Raw genomic sequence first — 12756 nt, 5'->3', positions numbered from 1 at the left:
TCTTCTACTTAACTATTAGCACAAACAGCTTTTCACAATAGTAATTTCAAACCATGTTAGATGTTCTCAACCTAAATAATGTCAAATTTATCACTTACTCTTGTACTGCAAGCAATATCCATTATATTACAAGACATGTCTAGAAGGCAGCTTAAGGAGTAGCCTGGGTGGAGTCAGGTGACCTAATTTAAAGTATAGTTGTACTCACCGGAACTTCATTAATGCAACATTTCAAGGTGTGTAAAGCAAATGCTCATTCCTCCTGCACTGGCGGGCCTTGTTTGAGGTTGCCAAAGCCGATATGAAACTCATTTGCAGGAATGGGGAAACTGGAGCAAAAATAATTTATAGACAGAAAGGATTCTTGACTGCACTAAGAACCGGGGGAAAATATATAGTGGTTTTGTATAACTGGTAATGTGAATACTAGTTTGTATGCTGGCTTTGGAAAGTTTACACAGTCATTCACCTTCTACAACTGTAAAATGTCATCTCTTGCTGCCCCATTTCTAGACATGGGAAGATCATGAGGTAAGGGCTTTTACTACCATGTACTAGAAAAGTAAATCTTTATAGGTATTTAATTACACCCAAAGCTAAACTTAGGTATCTTGTTGCACCTTCATACAGGACTGCTTTTAGGACAGAGTTTATATTGCATTTGCCTTTTGTTCTGGTGAAGACTCGTATTATACATAACATTAAAATGGTATTTGGGAGTGTTTGCTTTTTATTTGATCATATTTTATTTAATTGATCTAAAAAAAATATTATTTCTAATTAATGCAGAATTAAACTATGAAATATGATATACTTTATAGACCTTAGTTTGCTGCCTGCCCTTTATTTCTTATATTAACTGTGCAAAAGACATTTTCATTCGTGCTTTAATGCTCACTGATCAAATAAAAATATTTTAAATCTTTCTCTATGGCTTGTAATTGTTTCTATTCTTGGAAGATAAACTGATCTACAAGTCACCTATTATAGAATGGGACAACACAAGTTACAAAACATGCCAAACTCCATAGATTTAATAGACATTTGAATTAACATAACTAGCTAACATATACATTATGGACCTCATTTAGAGTCGGACGCAAAGTCCGCTTAAGAAGTGTAGGAGTGGAAGTGTGCCGCAGCTTAGTAGGGTACTACGAGTGGCAAGCAACCCCATTTGTGTCCCACTCTTAATGCCCCATAGAGCTGCGAGCAGTTCCTGCAGCTAGCTAAAGCTTGCGCCACCTAATTCCTGCCGCACAGCTTTAGCCCTGTTTTGACGTGTGTTGTGTATGCGCCTCACTGCGACTAGAATGTATTTACATGGTCACGTCTTCACAATTCCGCATTCCTCCCATTCTCTCGAGTTGCAAGCTGTTGCAAGTGTTAGTGTTTTTTGGTTAGATGTGCCTAAAACAGACTTTGAGTCCAACTCTAAATGAGGTCCTATATGTATGGTTATTCTATTGTTTAGCATTAAGTGGGACACAAAAAATTCTCAATGGCAGTAATGTGCAAAAAGAACTTGAAATAGTACTATTTAGAACTGATTACATATATATATATATATATATATATATATATATATATATATATATACATATATATATATATATATATATATATATATATATATATATATATATATATTAGCTTTTGTGGATGCCAAAAGAGTAAAATTAGGGTTAGATGCTCTTGTTGGGCTCTAATTTGTGATTACAATAATGATGGATGGCTAGTAGCTGCAGCATATCAAATTGATTGTAAATATAAATGTATACATGTTTTCTTTTATTCATTATTCATTTGTCTTAGAATGAGAACACAATTGTTTCCTTAAAAAATCTTTCATTTCTCTGTTCACAATGATGAAATCACTATGGTGTAATAAATATCCTTCTTCTGACAGCAAGGATCTAACTGCTGCCAGTTAGATTCATTGTCTGTGTGGCAGCCAATCGCTGGCTCTAATGACACAAGCGTAACCCAAGTTGGAGTATAAAAGTACACCTAAGTAATAGATGATTTATCATTGCAGATTTTTGCTGAGTTCTTATTTTTGCTAGAACTGTTTGCTTTCCATTCTACATCCGCTGAAAAGGTATACAAGAGAAAAAGAAAACAAAATACAAAGTTTGATTTAATGAGAACATGATAAAGGTACGTGCTTGTAGTTATATTTACCTGTGTATTCTGGTAATACTTTCCCCAGTGGATTTGAACAACAACAATCAAGCAACTGATAAGGATATTCTGTGCAGTGCATGTACCTGGAGGCAAAACAGCAAATCTTCAAGATTAGAAGCTATAAAAATCCAGATACTTAGCAAACTTCGACTGGAGCAGGCACCTAACATCAGCAAGGATGCAATAAAACACCTTTTGCCTAAAGCTCCACCGTTAGAAGAACTGATTGATCAGTATGATGTCCAGAGTGATGACAGCAGTGAGGGATCTTTGGAAGAAGATGATTATCATGCCACCACTGAAACCATTATCACCATGCCCACAGAGTGTAAGTAAAGAATAGCAGTAACACTAACAAAAACACTTCCAGCTCTTTTATTCATTAGAAAAGCCTAGTGGTTTTTTTTTTCAACAGTATGGAATCAGACTTCTATTTCTAACACTTTATGTTTTGTAAAGTCTTGAAAATAGTTTTTTGTGGATTGCATTACATGAAGCTGATGAAGATCAAGCTCTAAATGCAAACAGAAAATCAAGCACTAAAATACTTGGGTAAACATTTAGATAGACAGTAGGGAGTTGGATATTTAAGTTGCATGCTATTTTTAGAGATCCAAAGCAGTTGGTTCATTTGGTAAATGAATGAAGGTACATATTTAACATATAAATTATCCTTGCATATATTCATACATGTTCTTCTCCAATATACAGTTTTAATGAAAACTTTTTAATTAAGGTTTACATTCAATATATACGTGGAAGAAGAAAATATAATGTTGTGGTGGTAGGAATGGGTTGAAAAATATACATTATGTGAAAAGGATGATTGCAAGTCTCAGATATTACCAAGTGTTATTTCAGGCTGATTTCCTAAAGTGTAACTTATAACGTAAATCTATTGCATGATCACTGCAAGCAGCCTTGCATACCAGTTGTAACATATGTCAAACAATCCAGGGAATCATTACCATAATACAATGAACTTGACATGTAACTAATTGCACATATTACATTTATTTTCTCTAGAAATATCTCATCTACTCTCTATATAGCACAATGTCATAGTCTGACAATACTAACAAGCTGACTGATATACCTAATATTCTCTTTTGCACAAATATTTGTGGAATCAGGTCATCATAACCACCTCTTTAATTGTCAGATATTTATATTATCTAAGTGCTAATTAGACTAGTGAGATCACTTAATAGAAATAAAACAACAAAACAAAAAATAGAGATGTATATAGCATCCTGCTGTTATTTTATAGTGTGTTTAGTAAAGCATTAAACATTCAAGATATATTGCAGTTAAATGTACAAACTGCAGTTAAAACAAGCAGCTTTACTTCAGGATTTGAAACTACACAATATATGCTAGCAGTTTAACTTACTGTGTATTGTTAAAATATTCTAAATTTTTAACATAAATATAGTAACTGACAATTCAATTCAAATGAAATCAAGTGATAAACAGGGAACTAGGGAATCAGACAGTGATACAGAAGACATAAGCTCAAGTTCAGTCATTGTCAGATTTACTCTCTTTTGTTGTTTTGCCGAAAGAGATACATTTTGTGTAGACTGCAGTGTACAAGTACTTGGAGGCTGTAATTTTAGAAAAATGCTAAATAAACATAGACAATTATTTGTTAACACGTACTTTGTCACTAGTCAACTGTATAAGACAGATCAAAGCTAATTAGTAGCTGGTTGCCATCAATTATATCACACTTGCACTTATGTTGCTAACCTCCTTCCCTCCACCCATGCTAAATAGGCAAAATGTGTCATAGGGAAAAGGGGATAAATGTGCATTCAAGTGTTACTGTATACAACAGTAAATATGCAGGCTCAAGCAAACATAGGCTCGTTGGTATGATATCCTTTTAACTCCTAATGTAAAATGTAGCATTTTCCACATATCAACCACATTTTAAATAACTAAATATGAATGCACACTTAGAAAATGCAATAGTAACACAATGGTGCTCAACCCACTATTGCAATGCTAAAATCAAAAGTTTGCGGGATGTACATATTCAAACACTTCCTTATATATAGGCAGCTACCATCCATCAAAGAGCCGGGTGATAGGTCCAGTGATATAGATAGTGGAGAAGGAAAGGGTGCCTGATAGTGTAGTAGTTAGGCATAGGTAACCCAATGTAGCCAGATGTTTAGTTATATGTGTACCGGATATACATGTGAATAGGGCACATCTGCATATTCGTCCGAGATCCAAGGGGAGACAGTAAACACTGTATCTAATGTCTATAGTCAGAAAAAATAATAAAACAAAGAAGGATAACCAGAGAGTGTAGTCATTTCCCCACCCCCCCCCCCCCCACCCCAAAAAAAATGGGAGCGAATGCATATTTGGGGTGTTATATGCATTCCCTCACATTTTTTAAAAAATTAAGTGTATAGAGGAACCATACAAATTAGCACATTGCTTGACTTACTATACAGCTACAAATAAATACATACAGTAATAAAACTCATAAATATGCACAGAGCAGATATCATTAAAATACTTGTGTAAGTTTTACTGTAACAATTATATCTTGTAACATTATATCTGTAAATTTGACATGTTTGAGTTTCAGGAACAGCATGCATCCTTTAAGTGTGCAAGCATCTTGCAAGGACACTAGAATTTGCATTGGAATACCACTATATGTTTGGGAACTGTGAGGTACACTATATCATCAAGTCAAGTTTCAGAGGAAGGAGTCAGTGGGTATCTGGCTACATGGGGCTAGATGGATGGTCATATGATCAGTGGCAGCAGCTATCATTCTCTGTCAATCTCTAGTTAAATTAGCCAGGTGGGCAACAATGTTAAGAAAACAGAAAAATAAAATTAGACTCATGGTGGGTTGCATCCAAACACTTAAGTTCTGGTGTGGAGTGAGAGCCTTAAAATAAAAAAGAACAGATCTTAATAATACAAAAAAAAAGAATAACATTTTAAAAAACAAGTCATTTTAAAACACCCAGTACCAGTTAAATACAATATCACTGTTTTTATGATGGCTTACCTTAAGAGTATTAACATGTTTATCTTTTAAAACCTGTTAACATCTTTGCTATATGACTTTTGAAGACAATACACAAGAGAAAAACACATATGGTGGCTTCACAAAAACATTGGCCTCACTTTTCTTGGTCAATTCAATTATAAAGTCAAATGATTTTTATAATATATATGTGAGTTAAACATGTGAAAACATGGAAACACTACGGGATGCAAACAATAATTTGACCAACTGAACTCTGGATCTCAAAACTGGACTTCAGCTGTTATCATACACTATACGTATTCTGTTCCCCTGAACACAGAGAATGGAAAATTACCTGGTTATAAATATGACTACATGACCGCTAAAATCTCATTTGCGTTGAGAACTCTTAGCAGAGCTAATATCGCATTGTTATTTGGGGCAAAAGCAGGATTTCTAGGGGATGGTTTCAGGCACAGTAACTGTTTGGTTGCCACCATTTTTAATTGTGGTAAAAAATGAATATAGTTATTTGGGTTCTTTTAAATATTTTAATCTGTGCCTTGACAGATGCTGATATCAGGAGTGATTGGAGCACATAAACAGACACACACAAGTCAGAACCAGATACACACAAACACACAAAGAGGAACAAAAAGGAACAGAAACATACAAAGGGAGAGTAATATGCACACATACACAATGGGGAGAGGAATATGCACAAATATACATACACACATACAGGAAATATATGTTCTCACACATACACACTCACAGAGAGATATGCACATATATACATATATATACATGCATATACATACATATGCACACACACAGGAGAGAGAGCAGGGGCAAACAAACCTACCTCTAACAGAAGCTGGGCAGTAGGAAAATGATTTTAGAGCAGTCTACTCTCCTATTACACTCTAAGCTCCTGACATTTTAGCAAGCTGCTTACTGATACATTGTAACAATCTATGTGCTCTGTCTAGCTGCAAGAGGTGCCTTACGAATGGTCACACATGGTCACATGTGACAGATGGGGCTAGATTTACTAAGCTGCGGGTTTGAAAAAGTGGGGATGTTGCCTATAGCAACCAATCAGATTCTAGCTATCATTTATTTAGTACATTCTACAAAATGACAGCTAGAATCTGATTGGTTGCTATAGGCAACATCCCCACTTTTTCAAACCCACAGCTTAGTAAATCTAGCCCATGGTCTTGACTATGCAGTGACCAGGAACCAGTTTATCATCATCATCATCATTTATTTATATAGCGCCAACATATTCCATAGCGCTTTACAATTGGGGACAAACATAGTAAACTAATAAACAAATTGGGTAAAACAGACAAAGAGGTGAGAAGGCCCTGTTCACAAGCTTACAATCTATGGGACAATGGGAGTTTGACACATGAGGTTAAGTCTACAGTTTGCATTTCGGCTCTGCCAGACTGCAAAGGTAAAAGTGACTCATAAGCTAAATGATCCTGTCACACAACAAAGTTGGTCAGGGGGTAGTTGTCTTGTGGGAAATTGTGTAACGGGTGATAATAGGGTAATGTAGAGGTTAAGAGGGTATTTGAGGAATATTATAAGCTTGTCTGAAGAGGTGATTTTTCAGAGAATGCTTGAAAGTTTGTAGACCAGAGGAGAGTCTTATTGTGCAAGGGATAGAATTCCATAGAGTGGGTTCAGCCCAAAAAAAAGTCCTGTAGACGGGAATGGGAGGATGTAATGAGGGTGGATGAGAGATGCACATCTTGTGCAGAACGGATTTGCTGAGTTGGGAGATATTTTGAGACAAGAGAGGAGATGTATGTTGGTGCAGCTTTGTTGATGGCCTTGTAGGTTAGTAAAAGTATTTTATATTGGATTCGGAAGAAAACAGGCAACCAGTATAGAGACATACAGAGTGATTCAACAGAGGAATAACGATTTGCAAGGAAAATCAGTCTTTCCGCAGCGTGCAAAATAGATTGTAGGGATTTGAGTCTGTTTTGGGGAAGACCAGTAAGGAGGGAATTGCAATAGTCAATGCGTGAGATGATAAGTGCATGAATTAAGGTTTTTGCAGTGTCTTGTGTGAGAAATGTGTGAATTCTGGAAATGTTTTTTAGACATATCTAACATGATTTAGATATAGAGACAATGTGGGGAACAAAGGATAGGTGTGAGTCAAGGATTACACCTAGGCAGTAAGCTTGTGGGGTGGGATTTATGGTCATGTTCTCAACAGAGATAGAAATGTCAGGTATGCTGTTGTTGGTGGGTGGGAATATTATTAACTCTGTTTTAGAAAGATTAAGTTTGAGTTGGTGAGAGGACATCCAAGATGAAATGGCAGAAAGACAGTCAGTTACACGTGACAACACAGATGTCGAGAGATCAGGAGAGGATAGATAAATTTGGGTATCATCCGCATAGATATGATACTAAAATCCAAATGAGCTTATTAGATTTCCAAGAGATGCGGTATAGATAGAGAACAGCAGAGGACCTAGCACTGAGTCTTGCGGTACTCCAACTGTTCTCTGCATTAGAAGAAATGTTTTTCTCTCTCAGGAAGTGGTGGGGGCCCAGTCTTCAATGTGGTTGCGTGCTGCCTTACCATGCCTGTCCCATGGTGTGGATAGTATAAGGAGGTGTGGGATTCAAGCTTAGGGGATTTCTAGACAGCTGGAAACCACCCCTAACTGTGCAATAGCGATGTCAGCCCAGATATAGGTGAGCAAGGAAGAGGCTGGGCATACAGTTTATTGAAACTATATAGTAAATTTAGATCAACCTACATTTAGTTAGTTAAAGAATTGCACAGTAAATTACTGACATTAATCACATCTATTTATCCTGTCAATAATGTGTGCCAGTAAGCAACGTTTACTGTTTCTTTTCACAGCTGATCTTTCAACAACAGAAAAACAAAAATGCTGCTTTTTTAAATTCAACTCAATAATGCAATACAATAAAATAGCAAAGGCTCAACTATGGATATATCTGAAACCTGTCCAAAAACGTACCACAGTTTTTGTTCAGACCTTCAGACTCCCAAAGTCTTTAAATGACGGCACAAGGTCTACAGGAATTCGAGCACTTAAACTGGAGATGAACCCTGGGCCTGGTGTCTGGAAAAGCCTTGATGTGAAAACTGCACTGCAAAATTGGCTAAAACAACCTGAATCCAACATTGGCATTGAAATCAAAGCTTCTGATGAAAATGGATGTGATATTCCAGTAGGTCACCGTGGTTCAAATGAGGATGGGCTGGTAGGTAATGTAGGAACATTTTCTCAGTTTAAATAAAATTGACAAAATAGGGGTTAAATAGTAACAATTAAATGTATTGTACACCTAAGTAAAAAAAGCACTATACAGTGAAAAACTTACTGACAAGGCATGTTAGCGTATACACAACATGTACATATTTCTTAAAGAATATCATACACTACCTTTTATTAGCTTGGACAGTGGTTGCCAAGGAAATCATTCTTTGACCTGCTTTGGATAATTAACCTGGTGCACATTAAGTTAATAATAGTGAAAACTTGCTTGCTAGGATTTCATTTGTAGCAACAAGCTCTTTTTAGAAGGACAACTAAAATGCTGCATGGTCTACATCACAAAACTTACCCAGAAAGACTAAAATATCTTAATTTGTATAGTTTCGAGCAGTGAAGAGAAAGAGTGGACATGATAGAAACTTGCGAATATATCAAGCGTTTGAACAAGGAACAGGAGGGAAACATTCTTCAAAAGGAAGAGAAGTGTTAGAACAGGAGGGCATGCATTGAAACTGGAGGGAAGTAGGTTCAGAGGAAATTGGAGGAAAAATAGCTTCACAGAAAGGGTAGTGGGTAAGTGGAATAGCCTCCCATCAGATGTGGTAGAGGCTAATATAGTACATTACAAAGAACTAAGGATCGAATAGTATTCAAGGTTACCATAGGTTAAAAGCATTCCAGTCACATCTTTTACAAATATACTGCACTTCAGAAAATAAAATGCTTACATTCAAAATTCAGGAACACCCAGTGAGGGTGTAAATGCCATACCCCCACTTATCCTACTGTCATTTTAAAATGATAACATTTCTACTAAGAGTGTATATGATAGACCTTAACTTGGAATAAATATACATAAATGTTTTTGTATGGAGATCAAATACATAAAACATATAGGAATATTCAAAACCATACAAACTCACTTGGTTTCAATGCATAGTCCAGTGCCACCTATACCTAACAGCCACCAAAAGAAGAATGATAAGGATGCTGCCTCTTAAATAGGTCTCATTTCCATTTAAAAGTCATGCGAGATTTATATATATATATATATATATATATATATATATATATATATATATATATTGCCAGCCCTTCCCTGTATATATGCATATATATATATATATATATATATATATATATATATATTTATGTATATATAAACATATACATACAGGGGCAGGCTGGGACTGGGGGGCAGGGGGGCATCAGTCCCCCGGTCCCATCCCACTACCTTGGGCTGGGTCACTGGACCACCTGCATTTTGTTCCTGTAAAATAGGCTTCTGAGTCGAGTCGTATACGTATATGTATGTGTGTATGTATATTTATATATATATATATATATATATATATATTTATATACATACATATATATATATATATATATATATATATATATATATATATATATATATTTATTGTGGCACCACTTGTGGCAAGAGCCGCTACACCGTATAAATTTCACAACAATTATGGAGACCCTAAACACTAGCTAGACATAGACCAGCTCTCTCCAGACCAGCCAGCTTCCCCAGCGTTGGTCTCAGTGAACAAATGAAACAATCAAGCTTTTATACATGATACTCCTCCCCCAGCCTTAGCTTGATGGGCAGGTGACACACCCACCTTCTCTTTAAGAGGAAACGCCCATCACTGGCTCTGTTTGCACTAACAGACAGACCCTGTCTGCTTGCTGAGAGGAAGGAGCTTTCAAATCATGTAAGTTAACCAATCTTTAAACTATACATAAGTCTTTACCTGGTTTAACCTCAATCTAGGTGCATAACTGCGCCAATGTTTTATTCTGCTTGTATGCTTTCTCTACATCTTGTCAGATAAATGCCTCCCTTTGTTACAATATATATACACAAGTTAACCAGTGCATGATACTCATGCATTCTAGTCAAATCAAGCTACTTAAGGGGTTAAAAAGGTTCTCTTCATGCAATTGGGCCTAGCCCAGGCCTCCTCAGGGGAAGAGCGTTACTTCCCGACGCAAGCGCCCTTTTTTAACGTGGTTTTGTCCACATGTTACCACCTCATCATTCTTCTCCATCACCTCATCCTTCATTTTCATCGCCACATCTATCCAGATGTCTATCCAGACACAGGGATCTCTCTCAGCGGTCCTGAGTATCACACTCCTCTCGCTCTGTCACCCCTGGCAACCACCAACCACTCCCCACTGTCACCCCCAGCAACCACCAACCACTCCTAACTGTCACGCCTGGCAACCACCAACCACTCCCAACTGTCACTTCTACTTCAAGAAATTCACTTCTACTTCAAGAAATATATATATATTTTTTTAAAATCTTTATAAACACTTTTAACAATTAACAAATTAAATGAACAGATTAAAAACATCTTAGTATACCAAATTTCAGCCCTTTCTGAGTTTTTTTTCCACACACACTAAGAATTTAGTAGGTCAGTGTATAACTCCGCTCAGCAGGTGGCACTGCAGTTTTTTTTTCCACACACATACAGACAGACTAACACACGCCACTAGGCATTTATATTATAGATATATGTATATATATATATATATATATATATATATACACATACATACATACATACATACATACACACACACACATGCATATACAGAATAATGAATTGGTACACTTACCAAAACCCTGAATCCTCAGCACTTACGATGTGGTTTTCTAGTCTAAAGATACCAATACAAGCAACAATTATATTTGACATGTTCTAAAAGTCATAATGTACCAAAGATAAGGACACATTTCCCATTATATTATAGACTAATTCTTATGATAAATATTTTCTGACCTTAAGCTCTTCTGTAGGGGAGAATACTTTATATTGTAAGACAAAGGTGCTTCCAATGAATAATGAAGTGATGATGTAAATCAAATTATAATTAGGCATCATATATAAGGATATACAGTATATTATAGGTTTTTAAGCTGTACTGAATATAATATCAGTTGTTTGCTATATTCTAATACATTATTACTTTTTGCTACCAGAATCCATTTATAGAGGTCAAGGTTATGGACACTCCAAAACGATCCCGTAGAGATTTTGGTCTGGATTGTGATGAATATTCAACAGAATCTCGCTGTTGTCGGTATCCACTGACTGTGGATTTTGAAGCGTTTGGATGGGACTGGATTATTGCGCCAAAAAGATATAAAGCCAATTACTGCTCTGGAGAATGTGGAATTGTATTTCTGCAAAAATATCCTCACACTCATCTTGTTCAACAAGCAAACCCACGAGGCTCTGCAGGGCCCTGCTGTACTCCAACTAAAATGTCCCCAATCAATATGTTATATTTCAATGAAAATGAACAAATTATCTATGGCAAAATTCCAGCAATGGTGGTAGATCGCTGTGGGTGTTCATGAGCATTCCATTGTTTTAATATCTTAAAAGTTGGAGCCCTTTCTTCATCCTTTTTAATTTCATAAACTGTGACACTCTGTACATTACGCTGAGGAGCAATATGTCACTGTTGCAATCTAATGTCTTGTATAAACAACAGGAAATTTGGGTTTGGGACAATGTCAATGTATTTTTCAGCGTATAACGTTCTAAAACTCATAGGATAATTAAATGAGCCCTATATAATTATGTAATTAGAATAGACAATGATAAAAATATTTTTTGAAAAACATGACCATTAAAAGCAGTGTAACTGATTTTTTGCTACAAACCATATTTTGCATAGTTTGATTACTTTTGTAATTAAAATAAAGAAAAATTCGGAAATAATACTCTGGTATGATACATATTTTGAATGCAAGGTTTCTACTGTTAATGTTTAACTGAAATCCATTCAACATTTCTAATTGTTAGAAGAAAAATATTAAGAATTGATTACATGAACATATTGTCAAGTTCCATGTGAACATTCTAATAAAGCAGACTTAAATCCACTATATATAACATACTGAATGCAACATCTCCTATGTAAAACCATTCAATTACATGGAAAATGCATTCTTTTCCATTTATTCAATATTCCATCTACTCTTTCTCATTGTTAAACAGAGAACATTCATAGTTTTATTTTTAAACCACACCCTAACTAGTTACAAAAGCGTCTTATTTGTGTAAAGTCTAAAATTACCTGGTCCAAGCCAAAAAACTACATCCTGGCTGATGAGGTGGAGGGACAATAATTAAAACACCCATCATATAAAGCCTTTTCTGAAAAGCAAATAAAGAATAAAGATATGCATTTAGAATATTTTTTGAAGGCCATAATCAAAACAAAACAATGCTTTAAAATACATTAAACACC

General features: G+C 35.7%; 1 protein-coding gene across 1 annotated transcript; it reads left to right on the top strand.

The window, feature by feature from the left end:
• Positions 1-2151: 2151 nt before the first annotated feature.
• On the top strand, positions 2152-11887 carry MSTN (myostatin). Its single transcript, XM_075178587.1, has 3 exons — positions 2152-2515; positions 8094-8461; positions 11477-11887. The coding sequence occupies exons 1-3, from the start codon at positions 2152-2154 to the stop codon at positions 11855-11857; spliced, it is 1113 nt and encodes a 370-aa protein (XP_075034688.1). The 3' UTR covers positions 11858-11887.
• Positions 11888-12756: the final 869 nt, after the last annotated feature.

Source organism: Mixophyes fleayi, chromosome 7 (genome assembly GCF_038048845.1).
Source record: "Mixophyes fleayi isolate aMixFle1 chromosome 7, aMixFle1.hap1, whole genome shotgun sequence".
Lineage (NCBI taxonomy): Eukaryota > Metazoa > Chordata > Amphibia > Anura > Limnodynastidae > Mixophyes > Mixophyes fleayi.
This window is presented reverse-complemented; position numbering and strand designations above follow the sequence as displayed.

Coding starts and splice junctions, on each gene's coding strand:
- MSTN (XM_075178587.1), top strand. CDS start 2,152: ATGATAAAGGTACGTGCTTGTAGTTATATTTACCTGTGTATTCTGGTA. Junction 2,516..8,093: donor TATCACCATGCCCACAGAGT/GTAAGTAAAGAA, acceptor TTCTTTTCACAG/CTGATCTTTCAACAACAGAA. Junction 8,462..11,476: donor GTTCAAATGAGGATGGGCTG/GTAGGTAATGTA, acceptor TTTTGCTACCAG/AATCCATTTATAGAGGTCAA.